The sequence below is a fragment of the Hippoglossus stenolepis genome, chromosome 7, assembly GCF_022539355.2.
Source record: "Hippoglossus stenolepis isolate QCI-W04-F060 chromosome 7, HSTE1.2, whole genome shotgun sequence".
NCBI lineage: Eukaryota > Metazoa > Chordata > Actinopteri > Pleuronectiformes > Pleuronectidae > Hippoglossus > Hippoglossus stenolepis.
The window spans coordinates 8107316-8131036 of record NC_061489.1 but is presented as its reverse complement, the minus strand read 5'-3'; the positions used below and the strand labels follow the sequence as shown (position 1 = coordinate 8131036).

Here is a 23721-nt window from a genome sequence, read left to right as displayed (position 1 = left end):
GAGCGCATTAGGACGTCAGCCTGGTGCACTGCTCAGCTTTAAACCAGAGTCTGGAGTGATTTGTTTTTGTGGACGTCCCTTCACTGTTGCACTGCTGCTTTGAACCTTAAAATTAAGCTACAACTTCATGCTTTTAAAAGTTAAAATTAACTCTCAAGTCAAGTACAAAGCAAATCTTTATTATTACCATGTGAAGTCTAAAAATACATCCATTCTTAAGTACATGTCGATTTCATGTGGTCGCACTGTTTGGTGTGTTACAATTAAATCTGAACAACATGAGGAAAACACTTCAACATCAAACGTAATACTCATCGTCGGACTATTTGGAGATGATGTTGACGGTCACGATCGTCTCACCGTGCCGGTTTTTGGCTTTACAGACGTAGTTTCCAAAGTCGATGGTCTCCATGTCCTCCACGGTCATGACACTTTGGGAAACCCGTGTGGTGTGACCCATTCCCCGGTTAACCAGCCGCCAGGAGGTGAGGATGTGAACGGGACGAAGGTCCTACAGAATACAACAAACATGGCCGCTGTTTAATCTGCTATCGAAAGTCAGAGCAGAGAAATAAATCATCAATGATAACTGGAATAACAGTTCATCAATAACTCAACAAACTAACTTTAAAGGTCTGACTGGTTATTCATCAGAATGATCATCACTGTTACAACTTATATTACAACTTACAGCTAATCACCTTGTGTTACTTAAATCATATGAGACAAACTATGTCAATCACAAACAGTCGACCTCTCAGGAGTTACACATTCAGTGGTTATAATTATCTAGTTGCATTCTTATAAAAATATTTAATTTGGCTGTGGCTCAGAGCGGGTCGTCCACTAACAAGACGGTTGGCAGTTTGATCCCCGTCTCCCCCATTCCACATGACGAAATGTCCTTGGGCAAAACACTGAACCCCTAAATTGCCCTTGACAGTGCGTGAGTGTTGTATGACAGATGCTGCAGACACACTTTATGAATGTGTGTGTGAATGAGTGAATGGCAAAGCTGTAAAGCTCTAGAAAAGCTCTATATAAAAACTGCCCATTAACCATTGATTCTGTCTTTAACTTATATCAACTTAATTATACTGGATCTGCAAAACACTTCCATCCAGTAAATATTGGAATAGAAACAACAAAAACCACAAAAACCTGAAATCATTTGAAGATGTAAAGTTTTTAAATCTTTCCAGTTAGTATGTATAATCTCTTATCAGTGGTTGATAGTTGGTCGTCTTGGGTTTATACCATCTGACTTAGAGTACTGTTCGTCTCACCTGACCAGGATAAGACCACAGGAAGCTCACGTCCACCTCGGGCTCCCCCAGCACGGTGCACGTTACGTTCATGTTGTCGCCTCCTCTCACAGACTCTGGAGACGACTGTAGGCTCACAAACGGTGGACCACTGGGAACTGTCAGCACACGAAAAGGCAAAGGAATTCCTTATCATGTCTCGTTTACACAGAGAAGTGTATCTATCCACAGTCTGTTGGGAGTTATTGTGATAGCAGCTGGTGAAAGCAACATGTAAAAGTTGATGTCATATTCAGATGTCAAACTTGATGCTGATGTAGTCAAACACTTAGTCGTCATGGCAGCTGAATTTACCCTAAATCAATTTCAATTCCACTTTGTCAAACCAAGACTGTTTCCATTTCAGCTGGCATGCGTCCACATACACTGAGCAGAGCAGCGAGAGGTGACGAGGCCTCTGAAAGCTCTGAGGTACAACCTTTTTCCTGGAAGCTGACTAAGCAGTGCGAGAACTTGATTCATGACTTTGTGAAAACGCCTCTCACAGTGGTTCCTGGTACTTTTGGTAAAGTGACAAGTTATATGGTTGTGTTTGCCAGTCAAAGGTTCAGGTAAGCTGTTGGGGCTAGCATTACACTGTGTGTTACTGTATTTATGAGCACATTGAAGTGTTGTGTGATTGCTGTGCTCCTACCCTCCACGTAGAGGAGCTGGTACTTGGTGGAGATCTGAGGGGTCCCCTTGGCCACAGCCTTGCAGTAGAAGACTCCCCGGAGCTCCGGATTGGGCTTCTGCAAGACGAAGCCCCTGGTGGGGTCGTAGGTCACCAGGGTCTCATTGGCTGGGATCTCCTCCGGAGGGACTTCTCTGTGCAGGGTCACCTTGGCCCCTGGGTCGGTCACACGACAGGGCACCACAGCAGGGATGACCGGGCGCAGGTACACAATCTCAAAGTGGATGGTGGAAGGGACGAAGAGGTTGTCTTTGTCTTGTCGGACAAAAAAAGATGCCAAACAATTACTGGTACATCAATGCAAATAGGTTGCACATGTATTTCTTCCTTCGTTATTGTGTAAAGATGCAGCTTAATAAAAATGGTTGGTAAAGCAGCAGCAGGAAAACATCTGCTGATCACTGACACTCCAACAGACTGAGAGTGTTGAAGGCTGATATACTACAGACAAGTTATGATAGAAGTAGCTTTCATTCATTAGCTTCCAAACTTCAGGCCTGGTCCTCCAGAGTTGTCTGAGATGGAAATCCTTGAAATCTTGGTGTCACTTAACTCTGATTTGAACTGATACAGGTCTTGAAATGTTTATATTTCTAACGCAGTCGTTACAGTGAATTCACTGTGTTGGCATTGTGAGATATTCACAATCTGCCAACATCTTCAGCAGCTGTGTATTGATACAAGACAAGACGTTAAACCTCAGTCGACTAACTCATTGTAAAACATAGCTCAGCTTTTCAGTGGGATATACTATGGGTTTCAAACAGAAACAGATGTTCTACAGCAGGGCTGATCAACCATGTTTCCTGGAGATCCACATTCACATATTTTCACTGCAGCACCGTAAGACTCAAATGACCAATAAGTATTTATATATTCTACTTTAAGAAATGCTTTCTCTGTTTATTGTTAACCCAATAGTGATTGGGCTTCATGGGAGTAAGTGACCTGATGTCTGAATTTGGATTTACTCCCATAACCTCCCACTGGAGTGTCATGTTATGGCAGGTCTTAACCATCAGTGGTCAGCATTGACTTAATTCACCCAGACTGTTTATGGACCCTATCAAACACATCACACCCAGCAGTCATGTCAACTACATTACCAGTAAACATAAAAACTTTAAACTATCCTGAGCACATAAACATAATAATCATATAAACCAAGTCAGAGCATAAAATCAATATTACTAAAACAACTACATTTAACTCTGACACTAAATAGTCCCATGAGCCTTTGTGCTCATACTGTCCAGTCAGAGCAACCAGCTAACCGATTGCTATAATATTGTCACTATAAAGTTGATTTTGCTAAAAGATTCATATCTAGTTGCTCCTGTGCACATCTAGCAGACCAAGGGGCTCATGATTATTTATTTGGAGTCATGTTTGAATCCACCTGATTAATGTTAATCTCTTTTTAGCTCTGTTTTTGGTCTCCAGCAGCTCCACAGAGAAATATCGGACTTCCTGGCAGCGACATGTGCTGTTGTTGTCCCCAGCTTCTCTCTGAGTGTGTCTGTGTGCAGGTCGGTGTGCAGCAGGTTGTGTACACAGGGTTTAATCTGAGCGTTCTTGTGTGTGTTATTGCTGGACATTACAGGCTGTACGTTTCAAAACATTGAGCTTTGAAGCTGAAAGGCTCCACAGAGGTGAGGGGCTGTGCCGGGTCAGGGGGGTTTGACACCATTAGAGCCACTGTTTACTTGTGCAGCTTTAACACTACATCCCTCATTGACTAAACGTGATGTGTACATGTATTTAATCACCTGTGAAGTAGATGTATGAGACGTAGGAGCGGTCGTGGTCCTTCTCGCACTCGGTCCCATCACACATTATCAACCAGCAGCTGTAGGCCCCTGTGTCAGCAGCAGAGGGGGACGTCAGGATCAGCTGACTGTACTTGTCACTCTGCTTGATGCTGGAGGCAGGAGACAACAACATTAGACCCTTGCATTCACGTCAGCTTATGGCTTGACATTGAGCTGATGTCTTGGTGCAGCACCTGAGGCGTGAGTCGTTGAAGGTGTCCAGGTAGGTCGGGTAGGACCATCCGATGTTGCTGCCTTTGCAGCGCAGCTCCATGTTCCTCCCGGGAGTCAGAGTCGTGGTTGGACCCAAGCGAAGGAAGCGGCCTTTATCCAAGACCTGGGTCAGCAGGGACGGACCTTTGGCCCCTCCATCCTTAACTTTCGGGGGTCGCGACTTCACCCGTTTCCCCCCCGGCCTGATGCGGTTGTCCCCTGCCTCTTTTCTTCGCTTGGCTTGTTGGCAGTCACCTGGATACACCGAGGCAAAGGAGAAGAGTAAAAAAACAGATAAAAAAATGATGTGTCAGAACATTAGCATGTCTCATTCCTTGCAGACTGGAAGTCGGCTCTCAGTAAACTGCTTCCCCGTGTTTCCTCCAGCTGCGACAACAGGAAGTGTGAAATCATTTTTACTGGCACAAAATGTCCAGAACAACCTTTGTTTCAGACTGTTTTCATCAGTGGGCACAGAACACAGAAACCAATGGGAGAAACTCCGCACTGTGGACTTTCAGGGTTTGTTGTTTTATTCCTGAGTGCAGCCTTACTGAGCACTCGGAGAGAAGGTCAGCAGCCAAGGCCACTTAATTAGAAACGCCTGTGGTTTGCCTCAGTTCCACTGAGTTTGAGTAGTTCTGCAGAAACACTCTGCAAAAACTTCATGCAAACCTTCAGCAAACTTTACATGCATAGTGGAAAAATTCCATACAGCAGATGTGTGGTATTTCATCTGCCTGGAGACAAAGAGAATGACTGACAAAGTCTTTATCTCGGCTATTTTTAGGGAATGCACCTCCCACTCTACAACCCCTCACAGGATTTACACAACGTCAGATTACCTAATCTCCCCTCTACCTCCAGGTTACACTCTCATGATGAAATCAACAGATTCACTCAGAAATCTACGGGGCAGACATGGAGACCTACTCACCACTGTGGAGCTCCAGCCAAAGCAGTGCCAGACAGAGAAGGACCCAGGACTTCATGGTGTGCTGATGGGATGGCCAGTGGCAGTGACAGCTCTACAGGGGCCGTAGGGATGAGGGGAGGCTTGCTTGGTGAAGTGGGAAAGGAGGTCAGGCTCGGAGCGTCGCTGGTTCTCTGCAGGCTCCAGCTGCCCTGTTCAGATTTCCAGCTTCATCCTCCTCTTCGCACGCTGAGAGGAAAAAGGGAAAATAACTTTTAAGAGAACCTTCTGTTTTCTCTCTCCCCTCAGACCCAGAGTGGAGGTTTTGACACATACACGGGAGCCCTCTGCTGGTTCTCTGTGTGAACTGTGCTGCTTTTTAAAAGGTAAATCCACACAGACTGAAGCGGCTGCCCTGGAGGGCTTCATGCCTTCACACGTGTTGCTCACCATCCCAGGCAATGATGTCACTGCAGGTGTTCAGATGCTCTTTACGAGGAACATGCTGTGACATAACTCAAGTAACCATCGTTTTTTTCATACCTACATCATTGTTCAGGAATGCTGAACAATAATTTTCGAGTTAGCAGATTTACTGTTTCAGAGGAGGGCGGTGCGGTGGTGATTGGCAGTGTCACTTCACAGTGAGGAGGTTCCTGGTTAGAATCCTGGTTCTGCTGGCTGGTTTCTGAGGGTTTTTCAATTTTCATGTTCTCCCCATGTCTGTGTGTGTTGTCCATAGGTGTGAAGGTGAGTGTGAATGGTTGTTTTTCTCTGTATGTTGGCCCTGTGATACAGAGGCGATCTGTTCAGGGTGTACACCGCCTCTCAGTAATCTTAGCTGGGACTGGCTCCAGCCCTCAAAGGGTAAGTGGTTTAGATTATGGATGGATGATGGATGGATGAATAACAAAGACGCCAAAAACAGGATGTCAATCGAACAGCTGCATGTTCTCAGGAAATGTTTGCTTTCTATCTGACAATGAGATTAAGCCACTGGCTCATGCCACCCAAGTGCAAAATTGAGTTCTTTGGGCTGGACAATATTACTCAAAATAATCAAGGTACTAATCTTCAATATTTATAATTATCACAATAAACGCAAACAACCGTACAAGATGATATTCACCATCTTGTCCTATATTCTTTAATGATTATATTAAGCTTAACAACTGATTTTTTCTCCTGATTAAAGGTTGTGGTTTTGAACTCTTCCTTATTGGAAGAGAGTGAAGAACACTGGACGAACGGATGGATGGATGGATGATCCAGAGAATCTGTAACCAGTTGTAGGAAAAATGTGTGATACTATGGAGGACGATACATGACTTAAGTATAAATAAATGCATAAATAAATAAATATATACAGAAATAAATACAGTCCTAACCTTAATCTCATGCAGGATTGCGCACAGCCCCGGGGCCTGTGTGTGTGTGTGTGTGTGTGTGTGTGTGTGTGTGTGTGTGTGTGTATAGGCTTGGGCATTTACATATGGACACAGAAATACAGAAATAAATAAATGTGGAAATAAATAAATGAGGAAATATATTTAAGACATTTATTTATACATTTCTGTATTTATTTCTGTATATTTATTTATTTCTGTATTTGTTTATTTATTTCCTTATTTATTTATGCATTTATATATGTATTTATTTATACATTTATTTATACTTAAGTCATGTATCGTCCTCCATATGATACATGACACAAACCCCAAATTACTATTTTGTCAGACTTGGTGGTCTATCAGATGTGAGTGATAATGTTCCTGATCTAAGGTAGAAGCAGGAAAGTTAAACACTTCTTGTGACAGGCTCACGCTGTCCAACTCATTTCCTGATATGAAGTTTTGTAGTGTGTCTTAAGTAATTGAAAAGTGAAAGTCAGCAGTGTGTGAGAATAAAGACCTCAGCTCTCCACTACCCGGGTCCCAAAAGCTCCTCGACTAAGGGGGTCCACTAGGACTTGGTGGCAACATTTAAAGAGAGTGCGTCTTCCTGAAGTTTGGTGGAGAAGTGAGCTGCTGGATTCAAATATGTCAGGACACCAATGACAATATTCAACTCCTGCAAAGAAGTGATATGCAATGACTGATGGGGAAATAAAAGTGCCAGGTTTTCTAAAATTCCCTTTTTTCCACAATTGGTCATAAACTTATTAAATCACCCCTCCTAGGTGAAAGAACGCGTGATGTGTTAAAAAATCAGGAGGTATGAGCAAGAATGTGAAGTGTTTTCTGATTGGCCATGTGTTGCTGCTATCGCCATAGCCTCTGTCCACCAGCATTCTTTCTACTACAGGACAAACATGATGAGACGCCTTTTTTAAGGGTGTTTTTTGAAAACATATTTATTGTATTTGTCTGTGCAGTTGGTACCGATGATACTACTTCATGACTACTTCTACGTACTTTCTCCTGTTACTTCACTGTTAATGTGGAGATTCAGTCTGGTAGAATACACACCTCTGTCTTGCTTTTTTATTTATTAAGACCAGAGCTCACTGAGCCTTTCAATTCATAGTACAAGTAGAGCCCAGGTGGCCCCTGACAGCCCAGAGGAACTGATGCCGTCTCTGAATCTTCCAGAACAAAAAGTCAAAACACAGACTCCAGCCGTTGAAGTGAGACACTGAACACAGAGAGGAGAAACCTGTGGAAAAAATGCCCATTTCATTTCAAATATGCTGCAGAAGAAACATTAACTTACTTAATACTTTCACTTGTAATTCATTTCTGTGCCTGTTGTTAGTTCAAATAATATCAAATAATATCATGAAGGTTATATCAACAGAGAGTCTGCGTCCATGTCAAAATAACACAAAATTATCAGACAGAAGAAAACACAGTGTCGTGATCTGACAGAGTGAATAAAAAGAAACTACTAATACTTAATGAGTAAAGTTCTGTCTGGATAGCAATCTTCATATTGGGATTTAACAGTTCACACATATACGACACCCGAGTAAGAGTAACAAAAAAAACCTGTGCAGAATAAAATCCACCACACCAGCTACAGAGATCTCAATAACTACAGTGAATGTTGCTATGATGTGTTACAAAGTACAGTATCTACACAGGCCTGTATTTACCACCAGCTTTTGGCCAAACGTTCAGGTCCCAGACGTATAATCACGACATGTTAAGTGCCTACAAAACTATTGTACATTGGTCTAAATGCCTCAGTGTTCTATGATCTTTTTTATACAGATATCACAATTTCACATTTATGCATATGAAACATCAATGCACACACCAGTTCTAATATTCTATAAATAACATTGGCCCTGTTTCTGCCTTAAACAAGTGCTTTAACCAATATTACGTACAATACAAATATATAAGTGACGTATCAAAATCTAGCAATATTCTGGACCTTGGAGAGGATCGCACAGATTTCACAGAGTAAAAACTGACAGGAAAGACCAACAGTGTGTCATGCATTAAAAACTGGAGTCCGTTATGAAACAGAGAAGTGCCACTGCAGTCTTCAGTGCTAAAGGTAATGAACGTCCCTCTCTGGTGTAAGTTCTGTGCTGCCTTCATGCTGTCCATGAAAGAGGGTGTGACGTACAGGATGGGGTCTCATCAGGTTGACCGTCACCCTGATGCAGAATACTGACACTGCCTTTCTGGCGGGCTGAATGTGCTTGTGACTGAAGCACGCACGGGGAAGCAGTATATACAGGTGCATGAAGGCAGAGCTGCTGTGTGCTTTTATGCATCTGTTGCCTCGCAGAGTCTGTGACCGAGCTGGTAAACTTTAACACTGGCTCGTCTTCTCTGGGGAGAGGAAACGCTCCTGGTCTTTTCCTGCCGCACCCACACCATCCTGCTTCTCCCTGCTGCTCTTGCTCTGTTCCTGGGTTGTGTTACCGCTGGTTAGAGAGCGCTGGAGTAGGCGCTGGCGCTCCACACTGTGCCACATGCCATAGCCAAAGTAGATCAGGAAGCCTGAGGAGGGGAAACGGAAAATACATGAGGTGATAAAAACACAGGGTATTGATAGAATAGCTGTTCTCTGGAAATAGGTGCTAGCTGAGAGTGAGATTCAGCCACCGGCTCATCTCCCCTAACACAGCCGTACACATTGTCATCAGACTGTACAACTGCAGTGGACACATGGAGGGTGGTCATGCTGACCAGTCATTACCCCACTCTTACCCCCACCACTCTGTATTAGACTGATTAGAATGAAATTTTGCACAAAAAACATATTCATTATCATCCTGCACCAATATGTTGTCGATTGCATTTGCACAAATGTATATTCCAGTATTTAACTGCTGGGTTGATTGATAATTGTTTTAAAATATTTAATAAAGTTATTACTTCCACCAAGGAGGTTATGTTTTTATCTGCGTCCATCCAATGTCTGGATTGATTGAGTACAAAAGTTCAAATCCAAAAATGACAGGAAACCTCAGAAGACAACAAAACTACAGGAAGTCTGTTTATCCATTAAAATAAGCACATGTCCCAAAATGTCTACGGCTAAAATGGCTGTTCATAACTTTAAAAGACACTCACCCACAGCCATCCACACAGAGAAACGTATCCACGTATCTCCACTCAGCTGAACCATGAGGTAAATGTTGACAAAGATGCTCAGAATGGGCAGATAAGGCAGAAGAGGAACCTGTGATGATGAGAAGTACAATATAGCAAACAACATGATCGATCAACCTTGTTCCACGATGTAGGACTTGGAGTGAAAACTAGCAGATGTGGCTTCTACACACCATGAAGGAGACCTTCTGGCTCGTCTGAGGCTGCCTGCAGACCATGAGGACGCAGCCGCTGAAGATGAGGAGACACACACACAGCAACGCCAGGATCCACACCTCCGCACGTAGGATGCAGCTGATGTGGTACGTGGTGAGATAGCTGACCACGCACACAACCGTCACTGTGGTTGAAGAAGACACGATGACACAGAGAATCAAATGTTAAACAGGCTACGTCTTTTCAATACATCGTCAAAAAAGAACTTGAATATGAGGCTGTTAAAGGCGGGCTGCCGACCGAGCACACAGATGGACATGTTGACCACACTGGAGGAATGTTCAGAGGGTGCGACAGGCGGGTGCAGGACAGTCTGCATGGTGGAGCTGCCACTCTTCAACATGTGGAGGTGGGACTCGGACTCGGTCAGGTCTGACTCGCCCTCTTCAGACGAGAGGTAATCCCTCTCACCTACACGCCCCTCCAGAGATCCCTCCGGCTGGTACCTGGACAACAAAGGTTAAAGGTCATAAATTGCTAATGTTCAAATGCAGCATTACAGATGACTCGTGAGTGAAGATTGTCTCGTCTGTACTTCTGCAAGGAAATTATATAAAAGATGGACGACATGACTGCTCTTCAAAAGTGAAGTCAAATCATTCTTGATGGCCCCCTGGTGGCTATCAGCAGTATAGATCAGAAACCCCACCTCCTCCGTTTTTGTAGGTAAGACATTGACCAAACTAAAAAGTCAAAGTAAACCTCAAATCAATTTATTCTCACGTGTCCAAGTGCAAATGTTTCCAGTATTTTTTTTAATTTGTGACTTGATGCCATAAAAACAGGGTGACACGTTGTGACGCGATTGGTCGAGCACGTGTATCTGCAGGACCTTGATACTGTGGCTCTGCACTACAATCACTGATCTGCAGACTCTGGTCCCAAATGTCATTATAGCCGGATGGCAGTAACTGTATTTGGGATATTTTAGCTGTATTTTTGTGCAGAGGGAGGAAGTGGAGTCCATCTTTATATAATTTGTATATCTGAAGTCTATGGTGTAAATCAATGTCAAAATACTACCTCAATATTAAGAGGTAGTAAATACCTTTGTCTATTTTTGCAAGGCCATGATTTTTGTGCATGTTTGGCACCATGCACCTCCAGGAAGACCTGGAGTTTGGAAATCAGAAATCTCAGCCATAAAATTCTGACCTTAAACTTAGAATGGAACTCAGCATAGCCTGAAACGCTGCACTGCTTTTTCTTTCTTTTTTTATAGCTTTGGGTCTTTTTTTTTAACTTCACAAAACAAGTGAGGCCTGTGAATCTGGTTCAAACCAGAAAAAGGAACACAGCGACAGTGTCTGCTGTGGCTGTGGTGATGAATCAGCCTGGTGTTACCAACAGAGGTGCACAGCAAGTACAGAGGTAGGCAAGTACACAAACCAAAGTAAACACCTTCATTCAGTCAAGCAGCCACTTCACATTCGTACAATGGAAGCATTCACAGCTCTTACATCACCGGTAACTGGGCATCATACCTGTGGGCTCAGAGAAAAGCTCAGGAAAGCTATTTCACAATACTGTACAAATACGTTTTCTTTCCTAATTTGTAGTGGCTTTCTATAAATGTACCCACCTGAGGATCAGTACACAAACAGCGACCAGCGAGTAGGCCAGCAGGGTTCCAATGGACATCATGTCAACCAGGGCTTTGAGGTCAAACAGGAAAGCCATGATGGCTGCAGCCAGCAAAAGAAATAAACACAAAAAGAATATCAAATAGATGAAACTAGATTTTAAATACTAGAACCAGAATTTTACATACATAAACAAAAGTGCAACAATAATATTCTTGCCAATTACAAAAATGCAACATCCAACAAATGCCCATCAACACAAACGGATGCAAATTAAATTTCATGCAGACATATTTTCACAAGAGACAGTGACGAGCTGACAGCTGTAATCGTCTCCATACCATGTGTGTTTTGATGTGAGACACTGTGGCCTCTCATGTATAACAACACATGACTCCAGTATGGAGCTGATCTCAGCAGTGCAGCTCAAACACAGAGCAGCTGCGTCTCACACCATTATAATCAAACAAAAATATCAAGGAGAACTCTCTCTGTGCAGTGCTGCCAGGTGTTCAGTACATGGCCTGCGGTGGTGTCCAACCATCCCAGGGTTCACATCTGCCAGTCCCTTCCCCAGGTCATTCACCCTGCAGGTGTAGAAGCCCCAACACCTCAGTGCAGTGAGCAGGATGTTACTATGTACTGAACGCCTGGGTCCTACTGAGCAGGAAGGCTCGTTCTGCACTGTATGAGCACCACCACAGTCACCACCGACCACAGTGTTTGAATCTCTCTCTATGTGTGTCTATGTGTGTGTGTCTTATGTCTTATCTAGGTCATAATGCCTTAGATGTTCACATAGTTTTTTTTATATTTTAGTAATAATAATTAACGAGAGGGGAAATTGGTCCATTGATCCAAACAGAGCAGACAGGAAACATTAAAGCCCGCCTCCTGCGAAGCCAGAAACATACAGTAATGAGGTAGTGGATGTTGCATTAGGGATTAGGATACACTCTGCAAGTACTTTTACTTTTCATACTTTATGTTATGTTTATAAGAAAGTACTTAGTTACTTTACTCAAGTAGAAAAGTCAATGTGGTACTTTTACTTGAGTATATGTTTGTCTCTTTGTACTTTTACTTCAGTAAAATGTTTCAGTACTTCCTCCAACACTGTTCAAGTATTCTGAAAGTACCGTTAGATCCATAGCAGCTCTGTGAAGCTGTGCTCAGTGGATTGGCTCTTATAGGTACATGCTACAGTATAATTTTCACAATGACAACGCTAACATAGTGATATGTAGCAGGAATAATGTTCACCATGTTCGCCAGCTCAGCATGATAGGTAACATTTTGTAGTACAGTTATTTTGACAAATTCGGGATGAAAGCTCAAAGGTGAACCAAAATTATTACAGTTAATCATGAGGTGCCAATAGTTAGCAACATCTCAGTGTGAGCCTATGGTGGACCAACTGACTAACTGACTTTGCATTCTTAAAGGTGCTGCTGCTAGCATGGCTACTCCACTTCACAGCACATGCTTCCAGGAGCTAAGTCTCTCGTTTTTATTATTTAGCCAGGTGGACTAAAGTATTTGGCACGAGATAATTCTTAAAAAAAGAAATAAGAAAACACAACATCCTCAATAATGACTGTAATGTTTTTGTCACATGCTTTTGAAATCATCATCACTTAACATGCAGCCATCACCACCTGACGACGTGTGCACAAATATAAATTAAAAACCCAAGCAAGGCCACACCACAACCCCAATTGGAGGCGAGTCCTGGTCACGGGAGCTTACCCGCAGTGGTACCTGCCGCCATGGTGGCAGCCACAGGTGACTGGCGCTTACTCACTTTGGACATAAATTTGAACAGTATACCGTCTCGTGCCATGGCAAAGAGAATGCGCGGCAGAGGGAACATGGAGCCCAACAGGCTAGGGAGAAGAGGGTTCATGGTTAAGATGAGGGCATTCTGGGAAAAAAAAACATGGCACCTGCACAACTGTGAAAGAACAACACGTCTACGGCAGGAAAACCTCCCATGAAATGAATAATTCAAAGCAGAACATTAATAAAGTAGTTCAATTTTAAGATGACTGTAGTTTAAGAAATTTAGAAACCAACAGATTCCTCTGCGTCTTTCACAGTTGATTGGTGGAGAAAGATTAGCATCTCACTTGGACGCTCCCCGGCTCTCACCTGCTACTACACCGGAGGTCATAGTGGCAATAAGTGGGGTCTTCGTCTTAGGATTGATTCGGGCTAAGGCTTTGAAAAGCACCCCATCCTCTGCCATAGCATAGATTACACGAGGCATAGGGAAAATGGAGCCCAGCAGGCTGCGTGAAACAGCAGAGACATGCAAGACCAACACGTTAGTCAAGAGCGCCAAACACAGACACACAAAACACAGACACACAAAAACACCACACATCAACAATCACATCTTTAAAGCTTAAGAGCATGATTCAAATCCATGAATGTCTTTCTTTCCTGTTGGCAATTGTCCTCTTGAATCATAATTGTTACCGTCCAGTCATATACATCAACTTAAATAGATGCAACACTTGATGGGGGAAACTAAAACATCACTGATGTCTTTCATCGTCTGTTTTTCTTGTTTGAAAGTAAAGTTCCAGTACATTTTAAAGGGATTCTTTGGAAACTGTCTTTTTGCGAAATAATTAAAACTGCTGGAGGGCGGCCAACTGCAGCGACGACTAATGCAAGATTTAACCGATTCGATTTAATTGGCTGGAGAAATTTGATAATATGTGTCGATCATGGGACGAAGAAAGTGACTGACATCCACCAGGGTCTGTTGACAGAAAACTTAATGGGAACTAAAACCCTCAGGAAAGAAAGATAGAACTAAGATGCACCAACATTTAGAGATAAACTTGCCCACATTATTTATTAGAGATGTTCAGATACAATTTTCCCTCGCAGATAACGATTCCAATACCTGGACTTTGTGTATCAGCCGATACCAAGTACAGATCCGAAACCAGTGCATTTAAATACAACTTATATAACGTATTTTAACAGCTGTATGCTACTAACCCTGTATGGAGGCTTTCATTGTTATATGGCATATTACTAGTCTTGTAATTGGCAACACTAGTGCCACCCCTCAAAATAGAAGTCTTGCATATGATATACGTCAGTGTTTTACTTGTGGGACTTTCCAGGGTGAAATATTGCCATATTACTGATATTTTAGCTAGCTCTGGCTAATGCTACACTACTGGATATCACTTTTCTTCACCGCTCTAAAAACAGTACTTGCCAGTGGCAGTACAGCACAACTGCTTTTCTGGAGTGGCGAATATGAAGTAAGTTGCGTGAAAAGAAAATTTCAGTTTTATCTGGGTGAAACTACTAAACTTTAAAGACTTAGTGTCAGATCGGTACGTAGATTTACGTACTTGCCGATGCCTGACCCTGTATTTTTGCCAGTATCAGAGGGCATTTCTGATGCTGGTATCGGAACATCTCTATAATTTATGATACCTGAATTATATAAAATACATTACAAAGACATGAAGGTATCTCAAGGGAGAATTAAGCGCTGCACCCACTACGCCCCACTTAGCAACAGGAATCAATCCAATACCAAGACAATGACATAGATACATGGTCACAGTTTAGACCAGATCTCATCACCATTATCACCATCTACAGCATGCACAGATTAAAGTAATACATTCTGCTGACTCAGTGAAACTAACATTCAAATGATTGAATCTGTCGTGAATAATGATAATTGGTTCTTAACTCAGTTGACAAAAACAGAACTGACGGTTACCTGGTAGAAAGGGCACAGAGTGAACCCACAGCCACCACATATTTGGCGGGACCCCACCCCACATATTCAAAGGCCATGGGCAGAGGGCTCTTCTCATCCAGCAGGTAGTAGGGCATCATGAGGGTGAGCGCAGCTGACACGCCAAAGTACGCCAGGAAACACACGGTCAGTGACACCACGATGCCGATGGGAATGGCCCTCTGCGGGTTCCGGACTTCCTCACCTGTCACACACAGACACACAAAAGCATTCACATTCAGCTTCTAATGAACGCAGTCAAACTAAATCACAGGCTATGTAAGGCTCACCTGTTGTCGCAATGCAGTCAAATCCCACAAAAGCATAGAAGCAAGTGGCTGCTCCAGCCAAAGTCCCACTGAAGCCGTACGGCATAAATCCTCCAACTCCATAATCACTGCTCACGTTGGCCGTGACTGACAAGTTCCTGAAACACGTCAACTGCTATTTCATAACGATATTGAATATATTTAAGTTACAAACTTCCTCTTTCTTCTTTATAGAAGCACGACACTGAATTTTAAACATTTTGAAAACTTTCATTTGATCAATTATAAAAAAATATAGATTTTTTTGGGCTATTAATCAATTATACAGGTGTTATTGTTGGCAGATGAATATATTACCTTCTTACTATGGTGACATTTATAAGGGATTCTTCAGTTATCTCCCAGTTGTATGTGTCTCCTTTGACAAAGCCGGAGATGATGACGAATAAAAGTACGAGCACGTTGACTGAAGTGAAAACTTTATTGACCCAGGCTGATTCCTTCACCCCAAATGACAGAAGCCCTGAAGAAACACAGAGACGAGAACCATGACAACACGCTGATGCTGAGCAGCTGCAACCATCACCGTTTTAACTTAGTGTATTATCATCCTAACATTTGCTATTCATACACATTTATTCATGGCAAAAAAATAACATTACATGCAATGTCATAGGTAACGCTTGTTTGTAAATCATTGGAAATTTGCACAGCTACAAGCAAAACTGATGGAACTGAGTGTAATAAATACTTTATGAAATTGTTTAAAAGGATTAACGTCCTTGTGAATTTGTTGCAGTGTCTTCCAAACACCAGTGGGTTCTTCCCCGGTCACACTGATCTAATGCATCCATTGCATTGGCAGGCCAATTGATAAAACACATGATTACTACTGATGATCCAAAACCCTCAGCTGCTAGACTGGAGCATGTCTGTGGTCTGAGGTTGTAAAGAAACTGGCGGTTCACAGCTGTGACTGTGGAAAAGAAGGCACTGCTGAAGACGAGAAGAATGATCAGGGTCTTTTTAAAAAGGAGCGTGCGCTCCGAGTGGACTCACAAAGCCCCGGCCTCCAGCATGCGCGTGCCTTGCCCCGTTAACCACCTACTCAACCAGCTCTTTGTTGGATTATGCCAGCTTTGGCTCATGAAAGTTGGCTATTTAAAACAAGATGTGACAATCCTAATTTGCTCTCTTTGTCTTCAGCGTGACTGCATTTTATGATTCTATATTTTGCTGCCTTACCAGAGAGCAGCAGTATCAGGCAGACGGCAAAAAAGTCAGGGTACTGAGCCAGACCAGGAGAGTTCATGCTGAAGTAGGTTTTACAAAATATCTCTATGTGTCCTCCGATCATCTCATCGAACGTGCCACTCCAAGCTCTGGCCACCGAGGAGGTACCTGTGAGGAGAACAAAGACCAGCCAGCATGAAAACACAGTATTGTCTTAGAGTAACATCGGTATCATTTTCAGTAACTCACCGATCACATAGGAGAGAATTAGATTCCAACCAGTGATGAAGGCCCAGATCTCTCCGACAGTCACATAACTGTACAGGTAAGCAGAGCCTGTTTTGGGGACGCGGGCCCCAAACTCAGCGTAACACAAGCCGGCCATGACGGAGGCTAGGGCGGCAATTAGAAAAGAGATGACAATGCTGGGGCCGGAGTTTCCTTTTGCCACCTCGCCGGCCAGCACGTAGACACCGGCGCCAAGGGTACTGCCCACTCCCAACGCAATGAGGTCGACGGTTCCCAGGCAGCGGCAGAGCTTGGAGTCTTCCAGGTTGTTCAGGTCGACCACTTTCCTGCGCACCAGGGAGCGGCCGAATGACAGAACTTGCTCCAGCATGTTGATGCCTTCTAAAGGGGGAGAGGGAGAGAAGAACAGACTGGAAATACTTGTGCAGCTCGCCTACTAATAACAGTTATATAATCTATAGTGTGTGAGTCTTCTGTAAACCGTCCTATCCACACATGCTGTTTCATGTCCCCTTCCACAAATGATTCTGTAATTTAATTGGACGAATGAAAATGTGCAGTTGCAAAGTCCGGCCCTCTGCGCTGCAGCGACTGTAGGTAGATCTCATCCGGTCATCACTTCATCTTATCGTTCACATTTGCACGTTTGAAAACATTTAATAGAAGGTAGAAGAATTGTGAAATCAGAGGTGTTTGAGCTGTGTTTGACTTGGCTCTACCTGCTTTGTGCAGCTTGTCAGAAAATATTTGTAAAAAATGTCAGTTGCATAATGAGAGAAGACACAAAATAAGGTGAGGTTAGGGCTGTCGAGAGGAATGTTAACCCTACAAACTATGACATGCATTTAGGAATGCTGCCAAGCACCATAGTGTGGTAAAGTTCATACAGTGAGTACCCCATTAAAATCTATTGTTTGGGTTTATGGCGCAGATCTAAGTACTCAAAGGGCTGCATTCATTAAAGCACCATGAATGCAATAAAGACATTCCAGCAGGTCTCTTTACTAATTACATTAAAAAAAAGATCATAAAAAGAGAAACTGCAAAGTCTCCTTTGTCTCTATTGTCTTGGGTCTTAAAATGTCTCTTTTCATTCATAGGATTAGTGGTGAGGCTGCCTAAAATATTTGCATGAATACAATATCATTAAGGATTGAAATATGTCTGCTCTCCCATGAATAGTTTCTAGCTGCTTTTGAAGTTAAGGCTCCATCTTTGAACCTAAACTTTGATTTTCTTGACCGTAAAAATTACACTGACGACCGTCCAAAAAAGCCCTGATCCCCATATAAGTGTGAATTATTAGACCAAGAGAGATGACAGCTCATTACCATGACAATGTGGGCTGTATTACAGCGTCTCCAAGAATAAGGTGGATTAAAACTGGACATCACAGAGAGTCGAATAAGATTTTGTCCGTTTTTGAAAAATAACAAAACACACTTGAAGTAATTTAGTTTGTCAGATTTGCTGTGAAAATGCATTCCAGGCTTGTTATGTGCTGTGACCAACTGCAGATTTCACACTGTACAGTGACAGCAGCATGAAACACATATCTAACACTGAACATACCACGTTTTTTTTCCTGCAGACTGCAGATTCACATTCAACCAACAGCTACTGCAAACTGTTACATTTCTAAATCCATGCACAATCGCTGTAGTAAACATGTTAGACCCTATGTTTTACATTAGAAACATACACCTACCTGTTGATGACTGTGTGTGGATATGACTGAAACCAGATGGATGTCAGACGTGCTTTACTTCCCGCTTGCTCCTGCAGGAAGCTCTTCAGCTGATCAGATGCTCATGAAGCACAGGTAAAAGTCAAATTACATCAAAGGATCCCATGAACTGCAGCCTCCTCCACCAGTCTGCTCCACACTAATTGACTATGCTGGCATGCACAGCAGTGTGCAGAGCAGTATTTTTACTCCTCCCCTCTATGTCCCCACCAGTGTTTCTTCATAGGATCAGCCCTCGCATTGCCCCTACACTCTCGCCTCAGTCAGGGGAGTGACGTCCCCTGAGGGGGACGTAAGGGGGGAGAAGGAGGGGACCCCAGGGAAATGTTTGTGCAGGAGTGTTTCACCTCTTTGGTTATGGTTTGGAGGAATATTACTGTGTGGAGGCAGCAGTGCACCATAAGATCTCACTATGGGATCACAGAGCAGTGCAGAGAGAGAGGTTGACGATAGAAATGGTGGCTTCTAATGTACACTCAGGTCAAATACATCCCAGCTGCCCAGATGCTTACTGACTACTGATAAATGGTTAGGCAACTGACAATGACAAACATTGAGGCAGATCACTGTTTACCCAGTGCAGTCCACAGGAGTGCTGCTAAAAGCATGGGTGCTGATTGGTCAATGGAGGGTGGACGGGCTATGGTGCTGTGGGGGGGGGTTAAGTCCCCTTAATGGAAGACAGGTATTGCTCAATGTCCCCTGAGCTATTGGACCCATGGACATTGCAAAATCAATAACACGGCTCACCACCAAAAGCCCGGACTCTCCATAGCAACTTTTGTTACAGGTTAGAGTGCCTCTAGTAGAAGAAAAAGTCAAAATGTTTCTGCCAAACACTGCCTGCGAATTACAACTGAGGCTGAGTTTGCAGCAGCGAGTGCTTCTGCCAAGACCAGCTCAAACCAGCTTAAGACCTCAGTGGGAAGGTGGCAGCTGGCCCCGAGAAACACCGTCCAATCCACAGACCGGAGAAGACACAGCATGGCAACAGCCAGTTCCCTCTGTTTGTCCATCCAGCCGACCGGCCAAATATCATGGCCGATCGCCCACCAAATCTTGGCTGCAGGGGCTGATTATCTGACCTGCATGCTGATGGCAAAGCAAATGCTTTCCTTGGTGGTGGACTGACTCAAGACACTAATGCTGACACACTACCTACATTTAATACAAATACAGCCAAAGGTTTACACCGAGACAATATGGCTCCTATCAAATGACTGAAAATTTAAAAATTAAAAATATCACATTCGTCACATTTTAGCTAGTCCTTCTTGTAAGAATCTGCAGGACATCAATCAATCAGAATCAATTAATCCACTTGTAAAACAAATATAGTTTGAGATAGTCATTGCGAAAAAAAACCTTTGCATTCCAACTATGACAAGTTCTCTGAACAAAATTGACTATATAACACTTTTACATTTTTCTAATAATGCTTTAATATCCTGTATCCTGTAATATAAAATACTTACTTTTGGAAGGAGCATTAAGTGTCTTAACATGCAGGTCGTCACTGTAACCATGGAAAGGTGGACAGAAGTCACTGGCTCACTGTATTTTATTGTTGACCTGCGCTAATTGTGTGAAGCCAATTGAATGCATTTGCCCTCCAATGGTTGAGTGACCTTGCTCCAAAAACGTGGATATGGTCAACAGATTGAGTGGTGTTTGCCTTGCGGACAGCGGGGTTGCACGCTCCAGTTAACACTGGTGTCACCAGGAAATGTTAGAGTGAACAATTACAGATAAGTCAAGACAGCAGGAGTGACCTCTGCGTTAAAAACAGACGTTGTTGGGACAGGAGGATACTTAGACCTCAGGTAACTGGATGAGCGATACACTACAAGATGAGCTGAAGGGCAAAGCCACAGATAACCTGGAACAATGAACAACAATAACATCCAATCCCTCCTGTGGATATTATTGAAGAAGAAACTACAGGCTAAATTAAGACAGTGGTTTCTGGCCATTTAAAAGGGAAACTAATTGAGATTCTGAGCTTGAAGTCATAATGTTACGCAAATATTTTCGTAGTCATTTAACTAGGATAACATCAGTAGATCCGTCTGCCACCTGTGTTAAAATGGAATTGTGGAGCATCTTGTTGAGTTTTACTTTGGTATAGGTTTTACAAGCAAGGAAATATTTAGTCTCCTGTCACATCAGCACCACATTATCAAATGTATCAGGAGTTTGAAACGAATGTGCAAGAAACTGTGTATATTCTGAAGAAAGACATTGCCTCTTTTATGGAGGAGATCATGTTTGGTAATCATCGACTGTTAGGTTATCCTTGTTTACATCCGGGTTCTAACTCTAACTTCATCTTCTTCAGTGTTACTAAACATAAAAAGTACAAAGACAGACTAGTGTAAAAGAAGTAATTTTATTTTGTGCTCAGAAGACCTGGATGAGCCCTGGTTTAGCTCCTGAATTTAAAGTCATGGGACAAAGCCTCTTCATATTACATTTGTGCCTGAAGCCTGAAGACATTACCTGCTCTTAGTTTGACTTAATACTCTTTTTATTAGTTCGGAGGATGAAGCATTATCTATGGACGTATTGATCGTAATTAGGGAAAGTTCCCTCTCCCTGCTCCTCTAAAAGTGATTTCCTGTCAGATCCTTGCATGTTTTTGTGTGGTGGGTCTGACTCTGGGAAAAAAATACTACATTTCAAAAAATTCTAATCTAAAACCATGACATTTCATTGTTTAGGAAACTAGGGGTCAAACATTTGAATGTGGGTGAATGGCTTAGATCTTGATCTTGATATGTATTGTGTATATATCTGGCAACCGAAACAGATTCCTTTATAAATGACCAAGAATCATTAGGCCTGTGGGCTATTTGTGGCCTCGGGCTGACCTCTAAAGTCTCTGGGGATATAATGACTCTTTCAAAAGTGAATTCCACAGATAAAACATGGGTTACAATAAAACTGGCTGAACTGGCTGCACAGGAAATTTCACTGGTTTAAAAGTCTAAACAAATATTTGTATTCAAACCATCCTTCTACCCTGTCACGTTCATTTCAGATCTTTTTTTACCCTTTTATATGAGGCAATTACTCGTACGACACATGTACCAGTGATAAAACAGACACAGTATGAGCCATAAACTTATATCACTTCAGTCATCACAATCATATATGATCTGGTTTCTCATCTAAGCAGGGGAAAGGTATTTGATCCAAGTGATCAGAGCTGTTGTTTATAATAAATCGTGAATACAGAACAGTAAGGCATCAGTAAGTCAATCACTTCTGCAAAGTTGAATTATTCACTGTTATTGTTTTTTTTCTGTCTACAACAGATGGTTGCTCTGCTCAGTGATGTGAAAAGAAATGCAGAATCAGATTTTTTTTTTTTAAATATGAAGTTCAACCAAATACTATGAAGATGTCAGAGGAACTTGATAAAATAAAACATGGATATACACACACAAAATGTGCGCGCATCTAATTCAAAATCATGTGGATTCATGTGTCTGCACAGGGGAGCCTCTCAAAATAGCTCCACACTGTGATGATCAGTGACATATGCTCAGTGCCAGAATGTACAACACTGTATCGACTTAAATAACATTTGAAACTCTCTGCTGACCAACTGAACATCTGGGGCTGGTTGTCTAAATTATACCAGGGGCACGTTCAATCTAAAAACAGTGTGTATTGGTTTTGTTATGTTTTATATGGTTTTCAGAATTAATAACATGTTGTTTCCCTGAAATTATGTAAAAGTACTATATAGTAAACCCTATCAGCGTTTCCCACAGAATTAATTCCATCTATGACGGTAACAGGGTATATGTACACATGCATGAAGGTCACTGTCACGCACAACAGATTAAGAGTGACAGGTACACAGGCTGAAGAGTGAAAGACAAGTTCTTACGTGAGAGAATAACCTGCACTGCTTGCCACAACTGAAGCTATGACGTCTGACTGCATGGATGGTACAAAAGTTACGGACAACAGCGCGATGTAGCGGGACAGCTCAGGTGAGCACGCTGCAAAGCTCTGCTTACACCAAGTTAAAGATCTCTTTTATTATTATGAGGTGTGTAAAAAAAAAAATTGGTTCATGATGAAACTATGGACAATTTAGAATATGGCAGGTCTTTTTACTTACCTCCACCTCAGCACTCTGAGACAAATCTATGGACTCACTGGCCAATCAAGGGGTAACCACTGCACAGAGCAGGCCACAACAGTTAGGCCTGCGGGGCTACACACATACTCATAGAACTTGAGTTATATAGTGACTACTATTCGTATTTTGTGCATGCTCCATTCAACCAGATAAGCTAAATCCATTATTGCCAATGTTGATCATGCAATGACCTATAGCCTGTTACATTGACGCTAATCATCAGTCTTTAAATATTTGCGTCACAACGTCATAGGTGGTTGCAGCCAATAAATAAGACAAGATCTGCTGATGTCAAAGCACATTCGAGGTCAGAGCACACACAAATAGAACAGTGTGTAACAGACTTTGAAGTACTCTTCCTCTAGTCTGATGGGTGTGACAGATTTTTTACCCAATCATCAACCCTGCGGCACCAGGTGTTCAACGCACAACCATTTCCAATTTGTCAGGGGGGAACACGCCCCCTGCCTCTGTAAAGGTGTTTCCTACCTACAGTATACTGCTCCAGAGGGCAGGACCCATCCACCATGCTCAAGAATCCCGAGCATGAAGCTAGTTATCACATTATAATGTGAATTGATTTCTGAAAAGATAATGACAAGTATGCACCGTAACAATGTGAAAATATCTTGATACAACACAAAAATATATTTAGTAACAAAAAAAATCACTCTTATTATAAAATTCACATTACAAGATACTGATCTGTTTTTTTTCATAATGACTGACTCTTTGATGGTCACAGTCCATTAACCTTTTAACCATTTGAACCATACACTCTTTATAAAAATGGATGACATGACAGCTCCCAAAAGAGAAGCAAAATCATCTTGACCTCTAGTTGCAGTGTAAGTCATAAACCTCCTCCAACTTAGTGGATGGGGCACGGGCCAAACTAAAAAGTCAAAGTTCAAGTCAAAATATTGACTTTAATTATGCAATGTTGTTATTGGTAAGCACCATCAGCTTTCTTAAAAATAATTT

General features: G+C 42.4%; 2 protein-coding genes across 3 annotated transcripts; both read right to left on the bottom strand.

Annotated features, from left to right (window-relative positions):
* Nucleotides 1-158: 158 nt before the first annotated feature.
* pdgfrl (platelet-derived growth factor receptor-like) lies at nucleotides 159-5219 on the bottom strand. Its single transcript, XM_035161331.1, has 6 exons — nucleotides 4960-5219; nucleotides 4004-4277; nucleotides 3768-3919; nucleotides 1960-2253; nucleotides 1287-1423; nucleotides 159-511 (listed from the first exon to the last, which is right to left on the bottom strand). The coding sequence occupies exons 1-6, from the start codon at nucleotides 5012-5014 to the stop codon at nucleotides 323-325; spliced, it is 1101 nt and encodes a 366-aa protein (XP_035017222.1). The 5' UTR covers nucleotides 5015-5219; the 3' UTR covers nucleotides 159-322.
* A 2040-nt stretch (nucleotides 5220-7259) lies between these two features.
* On the bottom strand, nucleotides 7260-18846 carry slc7a2 (solute carrier family 7 member 2). 2 transcript variants are annotated; one of them, XM_035162030.2, is made up of 12 exons: nucleotides 18543-18846; nucleotides 16835-17215; nucleotides 16598-16753; nucleotides 15710-15875; nucleotides 15374-15510; nucleotides 15066-15288; nucleotides 13055-13191; nucleotides 11305-11407; nucleotides 9963-10168; nucleotides 9680-9846; nucleotides 9468-9576; nucleotides 7260-8891 (listed from the first exon to the last, which is right to left on the bottom strand). In XM_035162030.2, the coding sequence occupies exons 2-12, from the start codon at nucleotides 17202-17204 to the stop codon at nucleotides 8701-8703; spliced, it is 1965 nt and encodes a 654-aa protein (XP_035017921.1). In that variant the 5' UTR covers nucleotides 17205-17215; nucleotides 18543-18846; the 3' UTR covers nucleotides 7260-8700. The 2 variants fall into 2 exon arrangements, with proteins under 2 accessions (XP_035017921.1, XP_035017919.1); XM_035162028.2 differs by lacking the exon at nucleotides 13055-13191 and adding an exon at nucleotides 13457-13596 and having other exon boundaries at nucleotides 18543-18842.
* Between the last annotated feature and the right edge of the window lie 4875 nt (nucleotides 18847-23721).

Excerpts from the sequence above, each read along its gene's own strand:
- pdgfrl (XM_035161331.1), bottom strand. The coding sequence starts at position 5,014 with ATGAAGTCCTGGGTCCTTCTCTGTCTGGCACTGCTTTGGCTGGAGCTC. Across the intron at positions 4,278-4,959 it reads TTGGCTGGAGCTCCACAGTG|GTGACTGCCAACAAGCCAAG; the intron begins GTGAGTAGGTCT and ends CGGTGTATCCAG. Across the intron at positions 2,254-3,767 it reads CTCATACATCTACTTCACAG|ACAAAGACAACCTCTTCGTC; the intron begins GTGATTAAATAC and ends TTGTCCGACAAG.
- slc7a2 (XM_035162028.2), bottom strand. The coding sequence starts at position 17,204 with ATGCTGGAGCAAGTTCTGTCATTCGGCCGCTCCCTGGTGCGCAGGAAA. Across the intron at positions 16,754-16,834 it reads AATTCTCTCCTATGTGATCG|GTACCTCCTCGGTGGCCAGA; the intron begins GTGAGTTACTGA and ends TTCTCCTCACAG. Across the intron at positions 9,847-9,962 it reads CATGTCCATCTGTGTGCTCG|TGACGGTTGTGTGCGTGGTC; the intron begins GTCGGCAGCCCG and ends CTTCAACCACAG.